The sequence below is a fragment of the Ranitomeya imitator genome, chromosome 3 (assembly GCF_032444005.1).
Source record: "Ranitomeya imitator isolate aRanImi1 chromosome 3, aRanImi1.pri, whole genome shotgun sequence".
In the NCBI taxonomy this organism is placed as follows: Eukaryota; Metazoa; Chordata; class Amphibia; order Anura; family Dendrobatidae; genus Ranitomeya; species Ranitomeya imitator.
Window position 1 is genome coordinate 235,263,809 of NC_091284.1, and position 18,102 is coordinate 235,281,910.

Here is an 18,102-nt window from a genome sequence, read left to right on the forward strand (position 1 = left end):
GTTTTTCCATCTGTCTGTCTGTCTGTCTGTCCTGGAAATCCTGCATCTCTGATTGGTCGAGGCCACCAGGCCTCGACCAATCAGCGAATGGGCACAGCGACGATGATGTCATAAAGGACGTAGACATCCCGCATCTGATTGGTCGAGGCCGCCAGGCCTCGACCAATCAGCAACGGGCACAGTATCGACGTAGATGTCATAATGGTTGCTATGGCGACGATGATGTCATAAAGGTTGCCTCGACCAATCAGCGACGGGCACAGTCTGCCGCGAATTCTGGAATCGGGCAGTGACGGGCACAGCATGGCGACGATGATGTCAAAGGTTGCCTCGACCAATCAGCGACAGGCACAGTCTGCCGCGAATTCGCCTCGACCAATCAGCAACGGGCACAGTATCGACGTAGATGTCATAATGGTTGCCATGGCGACGATGATGTCATAAAGGTTGCCTCGACCAATCAGCGACGGGCACAGTCTGCTGCGAATTCTGGAATCATCATTGTCCATATAATACGGGAACATGCATATTCTAGAATACCCGATGCGTTAGAATCGGGCCACAATCTAGTATATATATACATATATATAGATATAGATATAGATATATATACAGTGGGGCAAAAAAGTATTTAGTCAGTCAGCAATAGTGCAGGTTCCACCACTTAAAAAGATGAGAGGTGTCTGTAATTTACATCATAGGTAGACCTCAACTATGGGAGACAAACTGAGAAAAAAAAATCCAGAAAATCACATTGTCTGTTTTTTTAACATTTTATTTGCATATTATGGTGGAAAATAAGTATTTGGTCAGAAACAAAATTTCATCTCAATACTTTGTAATATATCCTTTGTTGGCAATGACAGAGGTCAAACGTTTTCTGTAAGTCTTCACAAGGTTGCCACACACTGTTGTTGGTATGTTGGCCCATTCCTCCATGCAGATCTCCTCTAGAGCAGTGATGTTTTTGGCTTTTCGCTTGGCAACACGGACTTTCAACTCCCTCCAAAGGTTTTCTATAGGGTTGAGATCTGGCTAGGCCACTCCAGGACCTTGAAATGCTTCTTACGAAGCCACTCCTTCGTTGCCCTGGCGGTGTGCTTTGGATCATTGTCATGTTGAAAGACCATGCCACGTTTCATCTTCAATGCCCTTGCTGATGGAAGGAGGTTTGCACTCAAAATCTCACGATACATGGCCCCATTCATTCTTTCATGTACCCGGATCAGTCGTCCTGGCCCCTTTGCAGAGAAACAGCCCCAAAGCATGATGTTTCCACCACCATGCTTTACAGTAGGTATGGTGTTTGATGGATGCAACTCAGTATTCTTTTTCCTCCAAACACGACAAGTTGTGTTTCTACCAAACAGTTCCAGTTTGGTTTCATCAGACCATAGGACATTCTCCCAAAACTCCTCTGGATCATCCAAATGCTCTCTAGCAAACTTCAGACGGGCCCGGACATGTACTGGCTTAAGCAGTGGGACACGTCTGGCACTGCAGGATCTGAGTCCATGGTGGCGTAGTGTGTTACTTATGGTAGGCCTTGTTACATTGGTCCCAGCTCTCTGCAGTTCATTCACTAGGTCCCCCCGCGTGGTTCTGGGATTTTTGCTCACCGTTCTTGTGATCATTCTGACCCCACGGGGTGGGATTTTGCGTGGAGCCCCAGATCGAGGGAGATTATCAGTGGTCTTGTATGTCTTCCATTTTCTAATTATTGCTCCCACTGTTGATTTCTTCACTCCAAGCTGGTTGGCTATTGCAGATTCAGTCTTCCCAGCCTGGTGCAGGGCTACAATTTTGTTTCTGGTGTCCTTTGACAGCTCTTTGGTCTTCACCATACTGGAGTTTGGAGTCAGACTGTTTGAGGGTGTGCACAGGTGTCTTTTTATACTGATAACAAGTTTAAACAGGTGCCATTACTACAGGTAATGAGTGGAGGAAAGAGGAGACTCTTAAAGAAGAAGTTACAGGTCTGTGAGAGCCAGAAATCTTGATTGTTTGTTTCTGACCAAATACTTATTTTCCACCATAATATGCAAATAAATTGCTAAAAAACCAGACAATGTGATTTTCTGGATTTTTTTTTCTCAGTTTGTCTCCCATAGTTGAGGTGTACCTATGATGTAAATTACAGACGCCTCTCATCTTTTTAAGTGGTGGAACTTGCACTATTGCTGACTGACTAAATACTTTTTTGCCCCACTGTATATACACACTGTATATATATATATTGTAAATACGGTTTGAAGAGAGGTTGTTCAAATTTGTAAGGTATGCAACCCTGTTTTAGTGGGGGGATCGTTTTAGTTAGGGAACAGACTTAAAAGAGCTTAGAATAAAAAAAAATAATGGAGGTCCAAATGGAGGAGGATGTTGAGGTATAGGAGTACGTGGTGTAGGAAGAGGAGGTAGCCTACACTGGTTTTGTTTTATTTTTTTCATGTTGCCTTCTCCTCCTACTCCATGTTCTCCACTGTCTCCTCATCCAGTCAGAAAGTGCGGTCGGTCTACTCACACTTTTGGCATTCTCACCCTACTGCTGCACATCCCCCACTGTTACTAATCAGTTTTTACCTGTCTGTTTTTATGACCTTACAATAAAGATTATTAATAAGGCTACTTTGATATATTGATTTGCATAAGTAGTACAAAAAAACAGACCAGGCCTGAAAAATTATGTTTGGGGTATAGAAATGGCAACAATACTGTTAATGCCAATTATTTATTTCTCAGAGTACTTCAAAACACACAGTGGCTTAAAAGACAGTACTCCCACAGGCGGAGGGGACAGAGTACACACAGCATCCTAAAGGCACAATACTTCCAGCAGGTGGGGGGTGCAGAGTACACACAATGGCTGTTACCACAGAAATAGCACACATAGCACGCATACACACAGCATTTTGTTTGCAGAGTGCATAGTCAGAATCTATCCCTCACTCCAGCTGCATCCTATTCTTAGAATAATGAGCGAATAATGGCGGCAGGTCACGTGCTGCACCAGCCAATCACAGCCATGCCAATAATTGGCATGGCTGTGATGGTTCTAGAAGTGCCCACAGTCTTAAAGCTTGTTGAGTGGCTGCTCTGTGCCTTTAAACACACTTTATTAGACTGGCGAACCCAAACAGGGAGCCAGATATAAAGTAAATTGTTGATGTTCGGTACTGGGCACTAGGTGTTTGGTACGAACTCAGAACTTTCCATTTCGGTTTCGCTCATCCCTAGTCCCATCCATTCTTTCCCCTTTTACTGATTATTAACATACATATGTGAAAATGGGCTGTTGGAACACATATGAGATATAACAAGAAAATTAAAAAAAAAAAATACTTATTTGACTGGCATATATTTATTTTGTGTATGTATTAGATATACTTTATGGTAGATTTTAAAGACACCTTCAGTAGTGCATAGCGCTAAATGTTCCCCTTCCATTTGTTTGTATTCTTAGCTGTTCAGTGTACTGATCCCTATGTGTACAACGCATACAAAGTGTCGGGATATTCGGGCCCATACCTTATGAATTCTGCTGTGAGGTTTTCTTGCAGACCACAATATGTATTGATTGGATCTGATGTTGTGAAATGTAATCAAAGTAGTAAATGGGAACCTGAACTACCAAAGTGTGTTGGTAAGTAGATATTCTGTATTTTACAAATACATTCAATATTTAATAAATGTGAGATGGCAGATATTCATGTAGCAGCCAACTGTTTTACCAGCTCTACCCCTGTTTGGTAATGGTTATCATTATTGATTGCAATATATTTACATGTTAGTTATTCCTTCTCTTTTAGGTGTTTGCCAGTTTCGTCCTCGCTTCAAATATGCAGAAATAGTGGAGCCTACTAATGAATCAAGATTCCTTGAAGGCACCCAACTAAAGTATAAATGTAAAGAAGGTTATGAGCTTGCTCCTGGTGCAGTAGCTACTGTCACATGTTCTGGGTTTACGTGGTCACCTTCTACTGAATTTTGTACACGTATGTATACATTTATCTGTTACTATGTACTGAAGTGGTTTAAAAAATGTACGAAACGCTGAGTTTTTCCTGTCTTTACATTCACACTTGCTTGGCACTAATTTTACCTCTTAAAAATATGAATACAGATATTCATGGCTGTGTGGCCATCTCTCATCTCACAGCGGCATGTGTAGGGCCCCATTCCAGAATAGACCTTGTTGTGTTGGAAAATGGCCATACTACTGTTTCCTAGACCAAATCAATGTACCGTCGAGTTGTTAGTATACCTTTAATATAAACAATAATGGTCCAGTTACTCAGTTATTGTACATTATGCCACACCACACCCTGGAGTAGGAGTTTTATGAAATTCACTCTTGAAGGGCTCTCCATGGCGTTGTCTATGTAGTCTCCAGATTAATCATCGGCTATGATTGGATCCAGGACAAAAGCGAGACTCATCGCTGAATAATATAGATATCCTTTACAGGCACTGGAATCCATCTGGAGATTAGTGGGCAAAGCCATGAATGGCCTATAGGAGGGAATGTTATTCTAGTTCTACTCCCATGATTATGCCATGGGGTGGCATAATGTATGGTAGCCAGACCCCTCAAGTATTAATTCCAGGCAGGGCCGGACTGGCCATCAGACAGTTCTAGCAAATGCCAGAAGGGCCGGTGGCAGTCGTGGGCCGCTCGCCAGCGCTGACTCCCCACCCCGACTCACCCCCCCCCCCGCCGCCGCTGCATTCAACTATACCGGCGTCTAATAAATGAGCAAAATATATAAGTTCAGTCGGTATGATAAGATATATGGAGCCACCACCAGTGTAACTTATACTACATGCAGGCAACATTACCACAGAAGATCTCTGACCCAAAAGCAAGTATGCCAGGAGAGATAATAATCAAACAATGGAGGTAATACCAACCTATATGCCAGATGTGAAAGAGGCCCCGACGTGCGTTTCGCTAACAGTGCTTCCTCGGGGGGGCATCTTGATAGGCCAGATGGATGGGCCAGAGGCTGGATCAGTAAAGGGCAGAGAGCTCCACTCCGACTCAGACACCAGCAAGGTGGAGGTGGGGTACTGGTATGGGCTGGTATTATCAAAGTTGAACTTGTGGGACCTTTTCGGGTTGAGGATGGAGTGAAGCTCCACTCCCAGACCTACTGCCAGTTTCTGAAAAACAACTTCTTCAAGCAGTGGTACAGGAAGGAGTCGGTATCATTCAAGAAAAACATGATTTTCATGCAGGACAATGCTCCATCACATGCCTCCAACTACTCCACAGCGTGGCTGGCCCAAAAAGGTCTCAAAGAAGAAAAAATAATGACATGGCCCCCTTGTTCATCTGATATGAACCCCATAGAGAACCTGTGGTCCCTCATAAAATGTGAGATCTTCAGGGAGGGAAAACAGTGCACTTCTCGGAACAGTGTCTGGGAGGCTATGGTGGCTGCTGCACGCAATGTTGATCGTAACCAGATCAAGCAGCTGGCAGAATCTATGGATGGAAGGCTGTTGAGTGTCATCATAAAGAAAGGTGGCTATATTACATAGTAACATAGTAACATAGTTAGTAAGGCCGAAAAAAGACATTTGTCCATCCAGTTCAGCCTATATTCCATCATAATAAATACCCAGATCTACGTCCTTCTACAGAACCTAATAATTGTATGATACAATACATATTGGTCACTAATTTTTAGGGGTTTTGTTTTTGCATGTCAGAAATGTTTATTTCTAAATTTTGTGCAGTTATATTGGTTTACCTGGTGAAAATAAACAAGTGAGATGGGAATATATTTGATTTTTATTAAGTTGCCTAATAATTCTGCACAGTAATAGTTACCTGCACAAAGATATCCTCTTAAGATAGCCAAATCTAAAAAAAAAAACCACTCCAACTTCCAAAAATATTAAGCTTTGATATTTATGAGTCTTTTGGGTTGATTGAGAACATAGATGTTGATCAATAATAACAATAATCCTCAAATACAACTTGCCTAATAATTCTGCACACACTGTATAAATACATTGTGTACGTCAGTCTTAATAAACAGGACCACTGGAGTAAGCAGTAATTCAGTAAGAGGGGTAAACATAAAAAATTAGGAGCATGTTACAACTGGGGTGTGCCAGTGCCAAAAATGTTACTTTTGGAATACATTTCTGGCTAAATTGCCTTCATAAACACAGTGTAAATTTTGATCAATTTGATAGGTGGGCTTTGCAACACCATGTCCTGCTACAGCTAGTTGATGGGGCCTTAGTGTCCCCAGACTAGTCTGACCACTTCGCATGTTATCACACTCCTGTGGTCATGAAAGCATAACTTATAAATGCTGACATCATCGCTAACGCTATACTTACCTTGCGCATGCGCGCAGCTTCTTCTTCCACTCTCAGTGATTCTCTCAAGCCAAGTGTACGAGTGTCAGCTTCAGAGAGTTGTGACAAAGTGATTAAAAAGCCTGCATCTTAATAAATTTATCACATTTTTCTCAAGAAAACTATAGATTTAGACCTGAGTATGAAACTTGAGTATAAATCAATTACCCATTGTGTCTATTGTTTGCACATGCCCCACATAAATAGAATTTAATTAGTGTATAAATGTGTTGTGGGAATTATATTCCAATCTTGTAGATTAGTTTTAGATTCAGTTTTTGAAAAATTTTTGTTTTTTTTATCTCATTCAGCAAAATTATGCGTAGAACCAGAACCTACGCCTAATGGAAGAATTATTGCTGGATCACTTTCATTTGGTACCCGTATAACGTATATTTGTGACATTGGGTAAGTAAAACTAATACATTTAGATGCCTTTTGTTACACAATGAAATATTCATTTACAATATACCGGTTTGCAAGGTTTCAGCGAATAAAAAAATGTTTTAGAATAATTAATACTTTCCTAATTGTAATAGTTATCAGAAGGGTAATTTCAATCGTTCTGGTGATTTAAAATACATTAAAAGGATATTCCCTGGTTTTCTGTGCAAAAAAAGTTAGTTACTACTTGCTGCTTAGTTTATATAAGGGGTTAAACACAAATTTTCCCAAAGCGGATATCAAGAGATTAGGCAATAAGAAAAAAACTCTAAATATCAGTACCACACAACAAGCCCTAATTGGGTATGAAAAACCACAAAAGAAGGGTCAAGAGTATATTTACCAAAAAGTTAACATTTTATTAGTATTAAAATTATGCAAAATACATTAATCCAGAGTAGCACTACCAAAGCAGGTAACAAGGGGATTTTGTGAATCAAAGTATGGCATTATTAACAACTAAAAAAATTTAGTACAATAGATTGCCATTACTATGCTCCAGTAAATAATGTGAGAGCACATTGAATACATAGGAGTCACCATTACCATGTTCCGAGTCCCAAAAGGGGTCAAACTCCAAGTGGAGAGGAAACATGGATACAAGTCACTCATTTAGAATAAAGTGACACAGTGCGCATTAGTGCATATTAATTAAACAGAGTATCCATAGTCAAAGTACAAGTGCATGCGCCATAACTTACTTGATATAACACAAAATTAACACCCAGGCCTGCCGCCTCACCCTCACTTCATTCAGGCTCACACATAGAGCCGAAACGTCGCGCACAAATGGGCTATTAAAATAGCTTTTTTTTGCACTAAAATGATGGTGTGCTGCTTCTTTAATTTTTCTATTATACAGTATGTACCTGTGAAGCTCTGCACCTATTACCATTATTTAGGTGCTGCTCTGTGCTCAATTTTTTCTATCTATCTATCTATCTATCTATCTATCTATCTATCTATCTTTCTTTCTATCATCCATCTATCCATCCATTTATCTATCTATATATATATTTATCTATATATCTGTCTACAGCTAGTGAAATAAGTGTTAAACACATCACCAATTTTCTAAGTAAATATATTTCTAAAGGTGCTATTGACACAGAATTCTCAGTAACAATCTATGCAATCCACACAGCCAAAGAAATCAAACCATAGCTGTCCATACATTCAGTTATGTGTAATAATGAGAAATGACCGGAATTTTTTTTTTAACACGCTAACTGAAATTTAATTAATACTTTATGCAAAAGCCATTGTTGGTGATGACAGCTCAAGATGCCTGCCGTTCGAAGAAACAAATTGCATGCATTGTTCAGGTGGGATTTTGGCCTATTCTTTTCACACAAACACTCTTCAAATCCTGAATGTTACATGGGGTCCTTCTATGAACTCCAAGATTTAGTTCCTTCCATAAATTTTCTATTTGATTCAGGTCAGGTGATTGGCTGGGCTATTCTAGCATCTTTATTTTCTTTCTCTGAAATCAACTGAGAGTTTCTTTTGGCTTTGTATTTGGGATCATTATCTTGCTAAAATGTCCACCCTTTTTGTGCTGAACATGCCTTTTGTTCAACAATGCAGTCTTGCATGGTGAGCTTGCATACAGGCCACAGAGGTTGGGTGCATTACTTATTGTCTTTTTTGACACAATCGTACCTGCTGATCTTTTCTGTAGCTCTCCACAGGTGGACCCTGACTCTTGGACATTGCTTCTAAAAATAATTTTCATGCTTCTGTCTCAAATCTTGCGGGAAGCATCTAGTCATGGACGGTTTATGGTGAAATGATGTTCTTTCCACTTCTGGACTATGACCCCAACAGTGTTCACTAGAACTTTTAGAAGTTTAGAAATTCTTCTGTAACCAATGCCATCACTAAGTTTTGCAACACTACGGTCGCGAAGATCTTGGGACATATTACTGTTTTTACCCATTGTAGGATGTTTTTTGTGTGGCACCAGGGTAATGAGAAACCTTTTTATATGCCATCATTTGAACCAGCTAATATTATTTTTCACTAAGTGGCAGGATTGTTTTCTAATTTCTGATAGATTTCAGCTGGTGTCATGACTTTACACGGCTTTTTAAATTATGTTCTTTCCACTTGTGGATTATGGCCTCAACAATACTCACTAGAACCATCAGTATTTAGAAATTCTTTTCTAATAATTGCAATCAGTATGTTTTGGAATAATAAGGTTGCAAAGGTCTTGAAAGAGCTCACTGGTTTTCTGATTGATTGTGCTATACTATGATATTTGATAGCTACAATGCTTTGTTGAGAAGCCCACACAGTAATGTCTGAGAAAATGTGAGCCTTCTGTTTCTAAGGTAATATTCTACAATGTGTAAAATGGTGGGAATTTTTTGGGCATGAATCAAATTAAAATTATTTGAAGTGTTGTCCATGTTTGTGCAGTTAGCTTGCCTCTGATATTGCTGATTCTAATATTTTTCTCTTTCACCAGCCTCACAGCATCTTTTGCTGTGGCTTCCTTCTTTTTAATAAGAGCCCATACAGGTTCTGTAAGCACAGGATTGTCTTCTCACTCCTCTGTAGATACTGCAGCTCCTTGCTCTGTAGCCCAGTTAACCCAAAACATCTTTGAGTCCTGTTCAACTCTACTGATATGTCTAGAAGGCTTCTGGAAAAAGAGGAGACCTCTGCATTCCCTGAAGATATTGCAAATCTCCTGGGAGCGTAACAAAGCTGCTCATAATGTATTCGAAAACAGGAAGTGGACAAAGAAGCTCAGGGGTTGGGAAATAGGGCATGGAGAGGGAAGAACCTGAAAAAAGGGTGTGGTTGTTGAAAGATGTTTCTGCCAGGTGCTATGCAAACTACACTTCAATTTACTAGTGAAGAATAAAGAATTTACCCAGTATTATTTATCATTTTAGCTACACGATGAAGAACCTAAGCTACAGAGAGTGCCTGTCAAATCAATCTTGGAGTTTGCCCATACCTGAATGTGAAGGTATATTATCAATCAGTGAACACATATGAGATTGTGCATAAAAATAAAATAGAACATCTTAAAGTGTATATTTGTTCTTACAACAGATTTTAACATCAAAAATTTTAGGCTAACTTACTTTGTATTATTTTGAAGATTAAAGCTGTTTTATGATACAGAGCTCCAAATCCCCTTCATAAAAAATACAATTCAAAGGAACCTCTCATTTGACTCATGTTGTCAGAATCAGGACCCGCTTCAAGTTTTCGTGGGCCCTGGGGAAAAGAGTCTCAGTGGGCCCCTTTAACACATACCACAATTCATGATACACAGATTTGGCAGAGAATTATCGGTATAGCACAATGCCAAAAATATAACATACTTCTTACATTACATGAGTTTTATCAATAGCTCAGAAACTGGACAGTATAGTCCTAAATGCAGTATTATGGGCACAACATAGTGCTCCATAGAAAACAATAGGCCCCATGTAATGCTCTGTACAGTATAATGAGCCCCATATAATGCTCCAAACAGTATAATGAACCCCATATAGTGCTCCATACAGTATTAGTGGACCCCATATAATGCTTCATGCAAAATAATTGGCACCATATAATGCTCCATACAGTATAATGGACTCCATATAAAGCTCCATACAGAATAATGGACCCCATATATTGCTCTATACTTAATGAGCCCCATGTAAGGCTCATTACATTGTGGGCCTCATGTAATGCTCCATACAGAATAGGCCCCATATATTGCTCTCTATATAATTGGCCCCATATAATGCTCCAGTATATGATGGCCCCATATGATGCTCCATATAAAATGGGCACAATATGATGCTCCAGTATTTGATGGGCCCCATAGGATGCTGCCTATACAATGGGCCCCATATGATGCTCCTTATGATGCTTCAGTATATGATGATCCAGTACTCCTCAGCATCACCGTCTTCCAGCTCTCTTCACTGTGCCTGTTAAAATAGAGGATGCACAGTACTGACGTCATCGTGCCCACTGACCTGAAAAGTCAGAGTCAGAAGACGCGGAAGACGCCGCAGTGCAGGAACGGGGAGAGGTAAGAATTGTAAGTACTGGGGCCCTTCAAATGTAGCATGAATCCTGGGCCTGCACCAGTGAAGAATACAGCTTGTCCACAAAAAACTCTATTTACAGAAGAGTATAACATTTATTGAAAAATCGATTAATCCAGCAGGAATGTAGTAAAATCACTAAATTTATTTCTTCATTTTTTAAAAAAAAGGAAAGGGTTGTATCCTATGGTACACCACTTGTAAATAAGTTATAATATCTTACAGCATTATGCACACATGGCAGCGTTCTTCCGAAGTGTTTCGACTAACGTCTTAATCATCATGTTATACTCTTCTGTAAAAAAATGAAGAAATAAATTTAGTGATTTTACTACATTCCTGCTGGATTCATCGATTTTTCTGTGGACTGAGTGCTCAACTTTTCCGTGCAGGAACAGGTGTGGAATAGCCGATATTCAGGTGACCTGACTATCTTTTGTTTTTGTTGTGTATAACATCTATTGGGCTTATAATGTGGCAAACCCCAGTAAAATAGTTACATTTTTTTGTGAGTGATAAATTTTGCAAACTAGATATATACCGTATTTTTCGCTTTGTAAGACACACTTTTTCCCCCAAACTTGGGGGGAAGATGGGGGTGCGTCTTAGAAAGCGAACATGCCTTACCGGGGGGTGGGGGTGTCCGGGTATCTCCAGGTGCCCGGCAGTTGCTGGCCATTGCTGCAGGTGTGTCTGGTACACAGCGGTACTGCGTGGGTGTCCGGTACTGCCCGGGGCTCTACCGACACTTTGCGACTGGCCAGAGCCCCAGCACTTCCAGGGTTCCATGTGCGCTGGTCTCCGGGAATATGGCTGCCGCCGGGGGCATGCATTGATGGTGATCTCGGGATCAAGATCTCGAAAGATGAGATTTCAGCGCTGAAAACATTTTGGAAAGATGCCAACAATTTTGTCCAGCCCATTTTTGAGGTTTTGTATCAAATTCTGTTCAATTAGTCATTTTTCTCTGGTTTTTTTTTGCTGTTTCAATACACACAAAGGAAGTAATTACGTGTATAACAAAAAATGTAAATGCAATAATTTTCTGGGAAAAATCCTTTATTTTCTGTAACAATTTCAAGGGTGCCAACACTTTCAGCTATGACTGTAGCTGATTGGCATGGATGTCGTGTGTCACACTTCCACCGATCAGATATTGATGGTCTATCCTAGAGATAGGTTGCACCATTATTTACCAATAATGATTACTCTACAACATTGAAAATGCATAACTGCCATAGAAAATAGGAAAAAAGCGCTATATAATGTACACATGAAATATTTATCTGCAAAAATTGCTATGAAAAAGGAAGGTACTTTGCGCATAAATTGACAAATGTATGTGAGCCCAATTGCCATGTCAAGGCGTCCTTCGTAATTGAGTCCCTGTCCTATTTTGTCACCTCTCCTGGGCAAAAAAGCCAACAATTTATGGGTCAGGAGTGGACCAGCTAACTACCGTATATACTCGAGTATAAGCCGACCAAAGTATAAGCCGACCCCCCTAATTTTGCCACAAAAAAACTGGGAAAACTTATTGACTCGAGTATAAGCCTAGGATGGAAAATGCAGCAGCTACCGGTGAATTTCAAAAATAAAAATAGATGCTCCATACCGTTCATTATGGCCCCATAGCTGTGCCATATAGTGCTCTGCACCATTCATTATTGCCCCATAGATGTACCATAGAAAGCTGTGCCATATAGTGCTCTGCACCGTTTATTATTGCCCCATAGCTGTGGCATATAGTGCTCTGCACCGTTCATTATTGCCCCATAGCTGTGCCATATAGTGCTCTGCACCGTTCATTATTGCCCCATAGCTGTGCTCTGCACTGTTCATTATTGCCCCATAGCTGTGCCATATAGTGCTCTGCACCGTTCATTATTGCCCCATAGCTGTGCCATATAGTGCTCTGCACCGTTCATTATTGCCCCATAGCTGTGCCATATATGCTCTGCACCGTTCATTATTGCCCCATAGCTGTGCCATATAGTGCTCTGCACCGTTCATTATTGCCCCATAGCTGTGCCATATAGTGCCCTGCACCGTTCATTATTGCCCCATAGCTGTGCCATATAGTGCTCTGCACCGTTCATTATTGCCCCATAGCTGTGCCATATAGTGCCCTGCACCGTTCATTATTGCCCCATAGCTGTGCCATATAGTGCTCTGCACCGTTCATTATTGCCCCATAGCTGTGCCATATATGCTCTGCACCGTTCATTATTGCCCCATAGCTGTGCCATATAGTGCTCTGCACCGTTCATTATTGCCCCATAGCTGTGCCATATAGTGCGCTGCACCGTTCATTATTGCCCCACAGCTGTGCCATATAGTGCTCTGCACCGTTCATTATTGCCCCATAGCTGTGCCATATAGTGCTCTGCACCGTTCATTATTGCCCCATAGCTGTGCCATATAGTGCTCTGCACCATTAATTATTGCCCCATAGCTGTGCCATAGAAAGCTCTGCCATATAGTGCTCTGCACCGTTCATTATTGCCCCATAGATGTACCATAGAAAGCTGTGCCATTGCTGCTGCTGCAATAAAAAAAAATGCCATACTCACCTTTCTTGCTTGCAGCTCCTCAGCGTCCCGTCTCGGCGTCTCTCCGCACTGACTGATCAGGCAGAGGGCGCCGCGCACACTAGTACATCAACGCGCCCTCTCACCTGAACAGTCAGAGCCAGAGGACGCAAAGACAGAGCGGCGCCCGGCGTGTGGAATGCGGACATGTGAATATGTAATACTTACCTGCTCCCGGCGTCCCGCTCCTTCCCCCGGACAGCTGGTCTTCGGTGCTGCAGCCTCTTCCTCCATCAGCGGTCACCGTTTCCGCTCATTAGAGAATTGAATATGCAGCTCCACCCCTATGGGAGTGGAGTCCATATTCATTACTTTAATGAGCGGTCCCAAGTGACCGCTGAACAGGGGAAGAGCTGCGGCACCCGGAGACCGTGGGACTGCAGGGACAGCGCCAGGAGCCCCGGAAGCAGGTAAGTATGCCTCAGCGCCCTCTCCCCCTCACCCGCCAGCCCTGCCGCCGACCGTGATGACTCGAGTATAAGCCGAGAGGGGCACTTTCAGCCCAAAAATTTGGGCTGAAAATCTCAGCTTATACTCGAGTATATACGGTACTTAAAATCACCTGTGGCTATTGGGAGTGGGAGTGCACATGTCCAGAAAGGCTTAATACAAATAGAGAACAAGACCAGCACATCCAAGCTAGTGTGAACAGGCGCCAACCCCCCCCCCCCAAAAAAAAAGTATAAGTTGAAAAAAGATAAAGGTTGCACCATTATTTACCAAGAATGATTACTCTAGAATATTGAAAATGCATTACTGCCATAGAAAATAGGAAAAAAAGCGCTATATAATGTACACATGAAATATTTATCTTAAAAAATTGCTTTGAAAAAAGGAAGGTATTTCGCGCATAAATTGACAAATGTATGTGAGTCCAATTGCCACGTCAAGGCGTCCTTCGTAATTGGGTCCCTGTCCTGTTTTGTAACCTCTCCTGTGCAAAAAAGCCTACAATGTATGGGTCAGGAGTGGACCAGCTAACTACTTAAAATCCCCTGTGGCTATTGGAATTGGGATTGCACATGTCCAACTTTTTCAACTTATATGTTTTTTTGGTTGGCCCCTGTTCACACTAGATTGGATGTGCTGGTCTTGTTCTCTATTTGTATTTATCCTAGAGATAGGTCGTCAATTAAAATGTAGATGTTTGGGAGTAAGTTAGATGTACCTCAAAATGCTACCAATGAAAAACACAACTCATCCCAAATAAAACAAGCCCTCATGCAACAACAAAAAATAAAAGTGACCTCACATAATTTCACCAAATACAATGATTTTATGGAATAAGAATACGTTTCGACTTTTGGTATTTTACAACAGTGTCAGACAGCTCTGGCAAAGTGGGTGGAGCTTGGATGAGGCGGGGTCTGTCCAGCAAATTCATAACAATTTATGCCACTTTAGTGATGTAAACTACTTCGGAAATATAGCCAATTCTTTGACTGGAGTAATATTTCTGGCTGTGATGTATGGCATTTGAAAGATGCGCCTAACTCTTATTCCATTGATGCCATACAAAACGCCAACCTTAAAGGGACTCTGTCACCTGAATTTGGAGGGAACAATCTTCAGCCATAGAGGCGGGGTTTTCGGGTGTTTGATTCACCCTTTCCTTACCCGCTGGCTGCATGCTGGCTGCAATATTGGATTGAAGTTCATTCTCTGTCCTCCGTAGTACATGCCTGCACAAGGTAATCTTGCCTTGCGCAGGCGTGTACTATGGAGGACAGAGATTGAACTTCAATCCAATATTGCAGCCGGCATGCAGCCAGCGGATAAGGAAAGGGTGAGTCAAAAACCCAAAAACCCCGCCTCCATGGCTGAAGATTGTTCCCTCCAAATCCAGGTGACAGTGTCCCTTTAAAGGATTGGGTCCAATGACTCTGCAAAGCCACCTGAACCCACAAATGTTTGCTATCACTAACTGAGAATGTCATGCATTATTATATATTCCTTTATTTTTTTACATATATTTATATGTATTTGATTTATTCCAGTTCAAACATGTTTGGCCCCTGAATGGTCAAATAATGGGTGGATTGAGCCAGAAAAGCAACAATATTTTTACAATGATACTATATCATTTGGCTGTCATGAAGGATATAAGCTTATTGGCCAAGACATAATTACCTGCAACCATGATGGAAGATGGAATTATAAGGAACCAGAATGCAGAGGTAAATAGCTGCTTGGGGAATATTTGCTTTGAGAAGAACTTTCATGATTTCACAAAATAGGTTCAGATCTCACCCTTTGCTTTAAATATATGCACATCTCACTGGGGGACACAGACAGAAGAGGGCCCCAGTGCAAGAACATTATATGGGCCCTTTGCAGCCCAGTTGCTCTTCATAATCCACGATTCCACCTGAGAAGGTGTAAATGGGTACCCTTCCCTTATCTCTTGGGCGCCTGCGTGGGAGCACAGACTGCACCAATGATATGTTCGCACTGGTACATCTCCTACACAATGCTATCATAATTCCATGTAAACAGTAATTAGTCACACACATGTTAGATATGGAAAAGAGTTTATTTCATGTGCAAAAATTAAACATGTGCACAGACATGATGGGTGCAGGAATAGGTGACATAAAATGTTATTAACGTTTTGACCCTTCCTGGGTCTTATTCATAATGTCGCAGTGGACAAAGAAAAAATACTATGTAACTGTTAATATACTGTACATATATACACAATGTAACCCACACAAACATAGATCATGGATGAAAGGGGAACTGTTCATACAAGGCCAGTCTGTGCATTAGCGACCCTCACTGCACGAGTTTGCACAGACATCTGCATGAGCCCTAAAATAAAGAATAAATGAATAAAATTCTGTAATGAATGTATTCCACTAATAGAATCATAGAGAAATAGTGAGAAATTAGAGATTCTTGTAAATCCAGTTACAGCATGGATGCCTATTATGCAACTACTTTTTTTCTGAACTAAAACTGAAGCAAATTGTATACAACCTTGACTTTTGGAATAAAAATTGTAAGGGATATAAGTAATCAATACTATTTGAAAACTTGCTGATTTTTTATTGTAGATACATAAAAATAACATAAAAATATTACAGGAGTTTTCTACTATTTTTGTCTTCGATTGAACCAACAGGAGTAATATTTGCTGAAGATTATCAGATCCCTTTTTCCCTATGTTAGATTATGTTGAAATGATAATTCATTGAACTAAATTTACAGAATGTTCACTTTTTTAAATATTGTCTTCAATTTTACCAAGTCCCATCTACAGGTTACAGAAATAAATTTACAGAAGTAATTGATCTTCAGGTTAATCTGCAGCATGACAATTTATACTGTGTGTTTTTTACTGCTTTGTTCACCTTTGGTAATCTAGAAGGTGAAATCCGCTGCAAATACTCAAATTTTGACATAGATTAGCTGTGAATATTTTTCAGCAGAAAATTTGAACTCACCCATGCCAGTTTCAAAGTAACTCCTTAAATTGCTTGTTGTTGGATAAAGCTATTTACCTGCAGATACAGGATTAATCTGCAAGTAAATAGCATTAGAAAAGTTCCCAGCCACAGTAGTGAAAGCGCGGCTCCTGGGAGAAAATGAATGTTATTCCTCCCTGCAGCCACCGGTTTTCAGTCATACTGGCATGCCAGCTCAGCTCCATTCACTGCTGACAACACTCAGAGCGGCAACTGTAATTAGTATGGATTTTAGCATACAAAAACTTACTTCTTGGCTTTGTTTAAGGGAGGAGCGATGCCAGAAAGTAAGATACGGTAACTGAGCTGGATACACAATGTAATAGTGGCTGCAGAGTGGCATAAAACTTTTTTGTTTTTTCATATTGCCTCCATGTAGACAGTAAGTCCCAGTAGTTTTTATTAGATAGTTCTCTCTAGGGCTGTGTACTCCTTCCCTATTTAAGAGTTACAATCTGAAAACACCCATTCGGACTTAAGTAAAGTTAACTCATTAGGTGCCAAATACTTTGAATGTAATATCTCTGCAATAGAAGGGTAAAATAAAAAAGTAAATAAAAAAAAAATTATTTTACTCCACTCTGCAGCTACTATTACGTCCCCAGCTCAGAAGAAACATTTGGTGAAAGGTCCTTTTTAAGCTTTATTTTTCAGGGATATACCTTTCCTACTGAGAAATCAGCATTTGAATTGATATTAAAAAGAGGCTGGAGGACTATTGTAGCTATAAAACCTCTGTCACTACAGCTGTATTTTCCGTCCAGCGCCATCTTCTCCTGCTTGACTGACAGCTCTTTTGCCTGAAATCATGCAGCACAGATGCTGTTAGTCAAGTGGGAGGAGGCAGCGCTGGGTCAGGAATAGAACTGGAGTGACAGAAGCTTTATATCTTCAAGGTGTTCCTAAATTCTGGACACATAGGACACAGGAAAAAATACATATTTTTAAGAAATTAAATTTGTTAACAACATTTTATTCAGTTGGAATATAAAATAACTTCTACAATATGATTTCCATCATTTGTGATGCAAAGAGTGATGCGCGTTGCACTTTTGTATTATAATTAATTAAATTAATTAAAATGATAGATAATAAGAATTTCTAAGTGTCCAGACTTTAGAGACACCCTGTACAAATAATTATTCAGCCTCGTTTGCATAT

The 18,102-nt window shown here is 40.6% G+C and overlaps 1 protein-coding gene across 1 annotated transcript in view; it reads left to right on the top strand.

The window, feature by feature from the left end:
* The window catches only part of LOC138669634 (complement receptor type 1-like), a 139,949-nt gene that overhangs the window by 92,420 nt on the left and 29,427 nt on the right, over positions 1-18,102 (top strand). Inside the window, exons 14-18 of the mRNA XM_069756282.1 lie at positions 3,461-3,640; positions 3,807-3,992; positions 6,684-6,780; positions 9,726-9,802; positions 15,472-15,651. Coding sequence (XP_069612383.1) covers positions 3,461-3,640; positions 3,807-3,992; positions 6,684-6,780; positions 9,726-9,802; positions 15,472-15,651 — 720 coding nt within the window. The remainder of the gene's footprint in view (positions 1-3,460; positions 3,641-3,806; positions 3,993-6,683; positions 6,781-9,725; positions 9,803-15,471; positions 15,652-18,102) is intronic.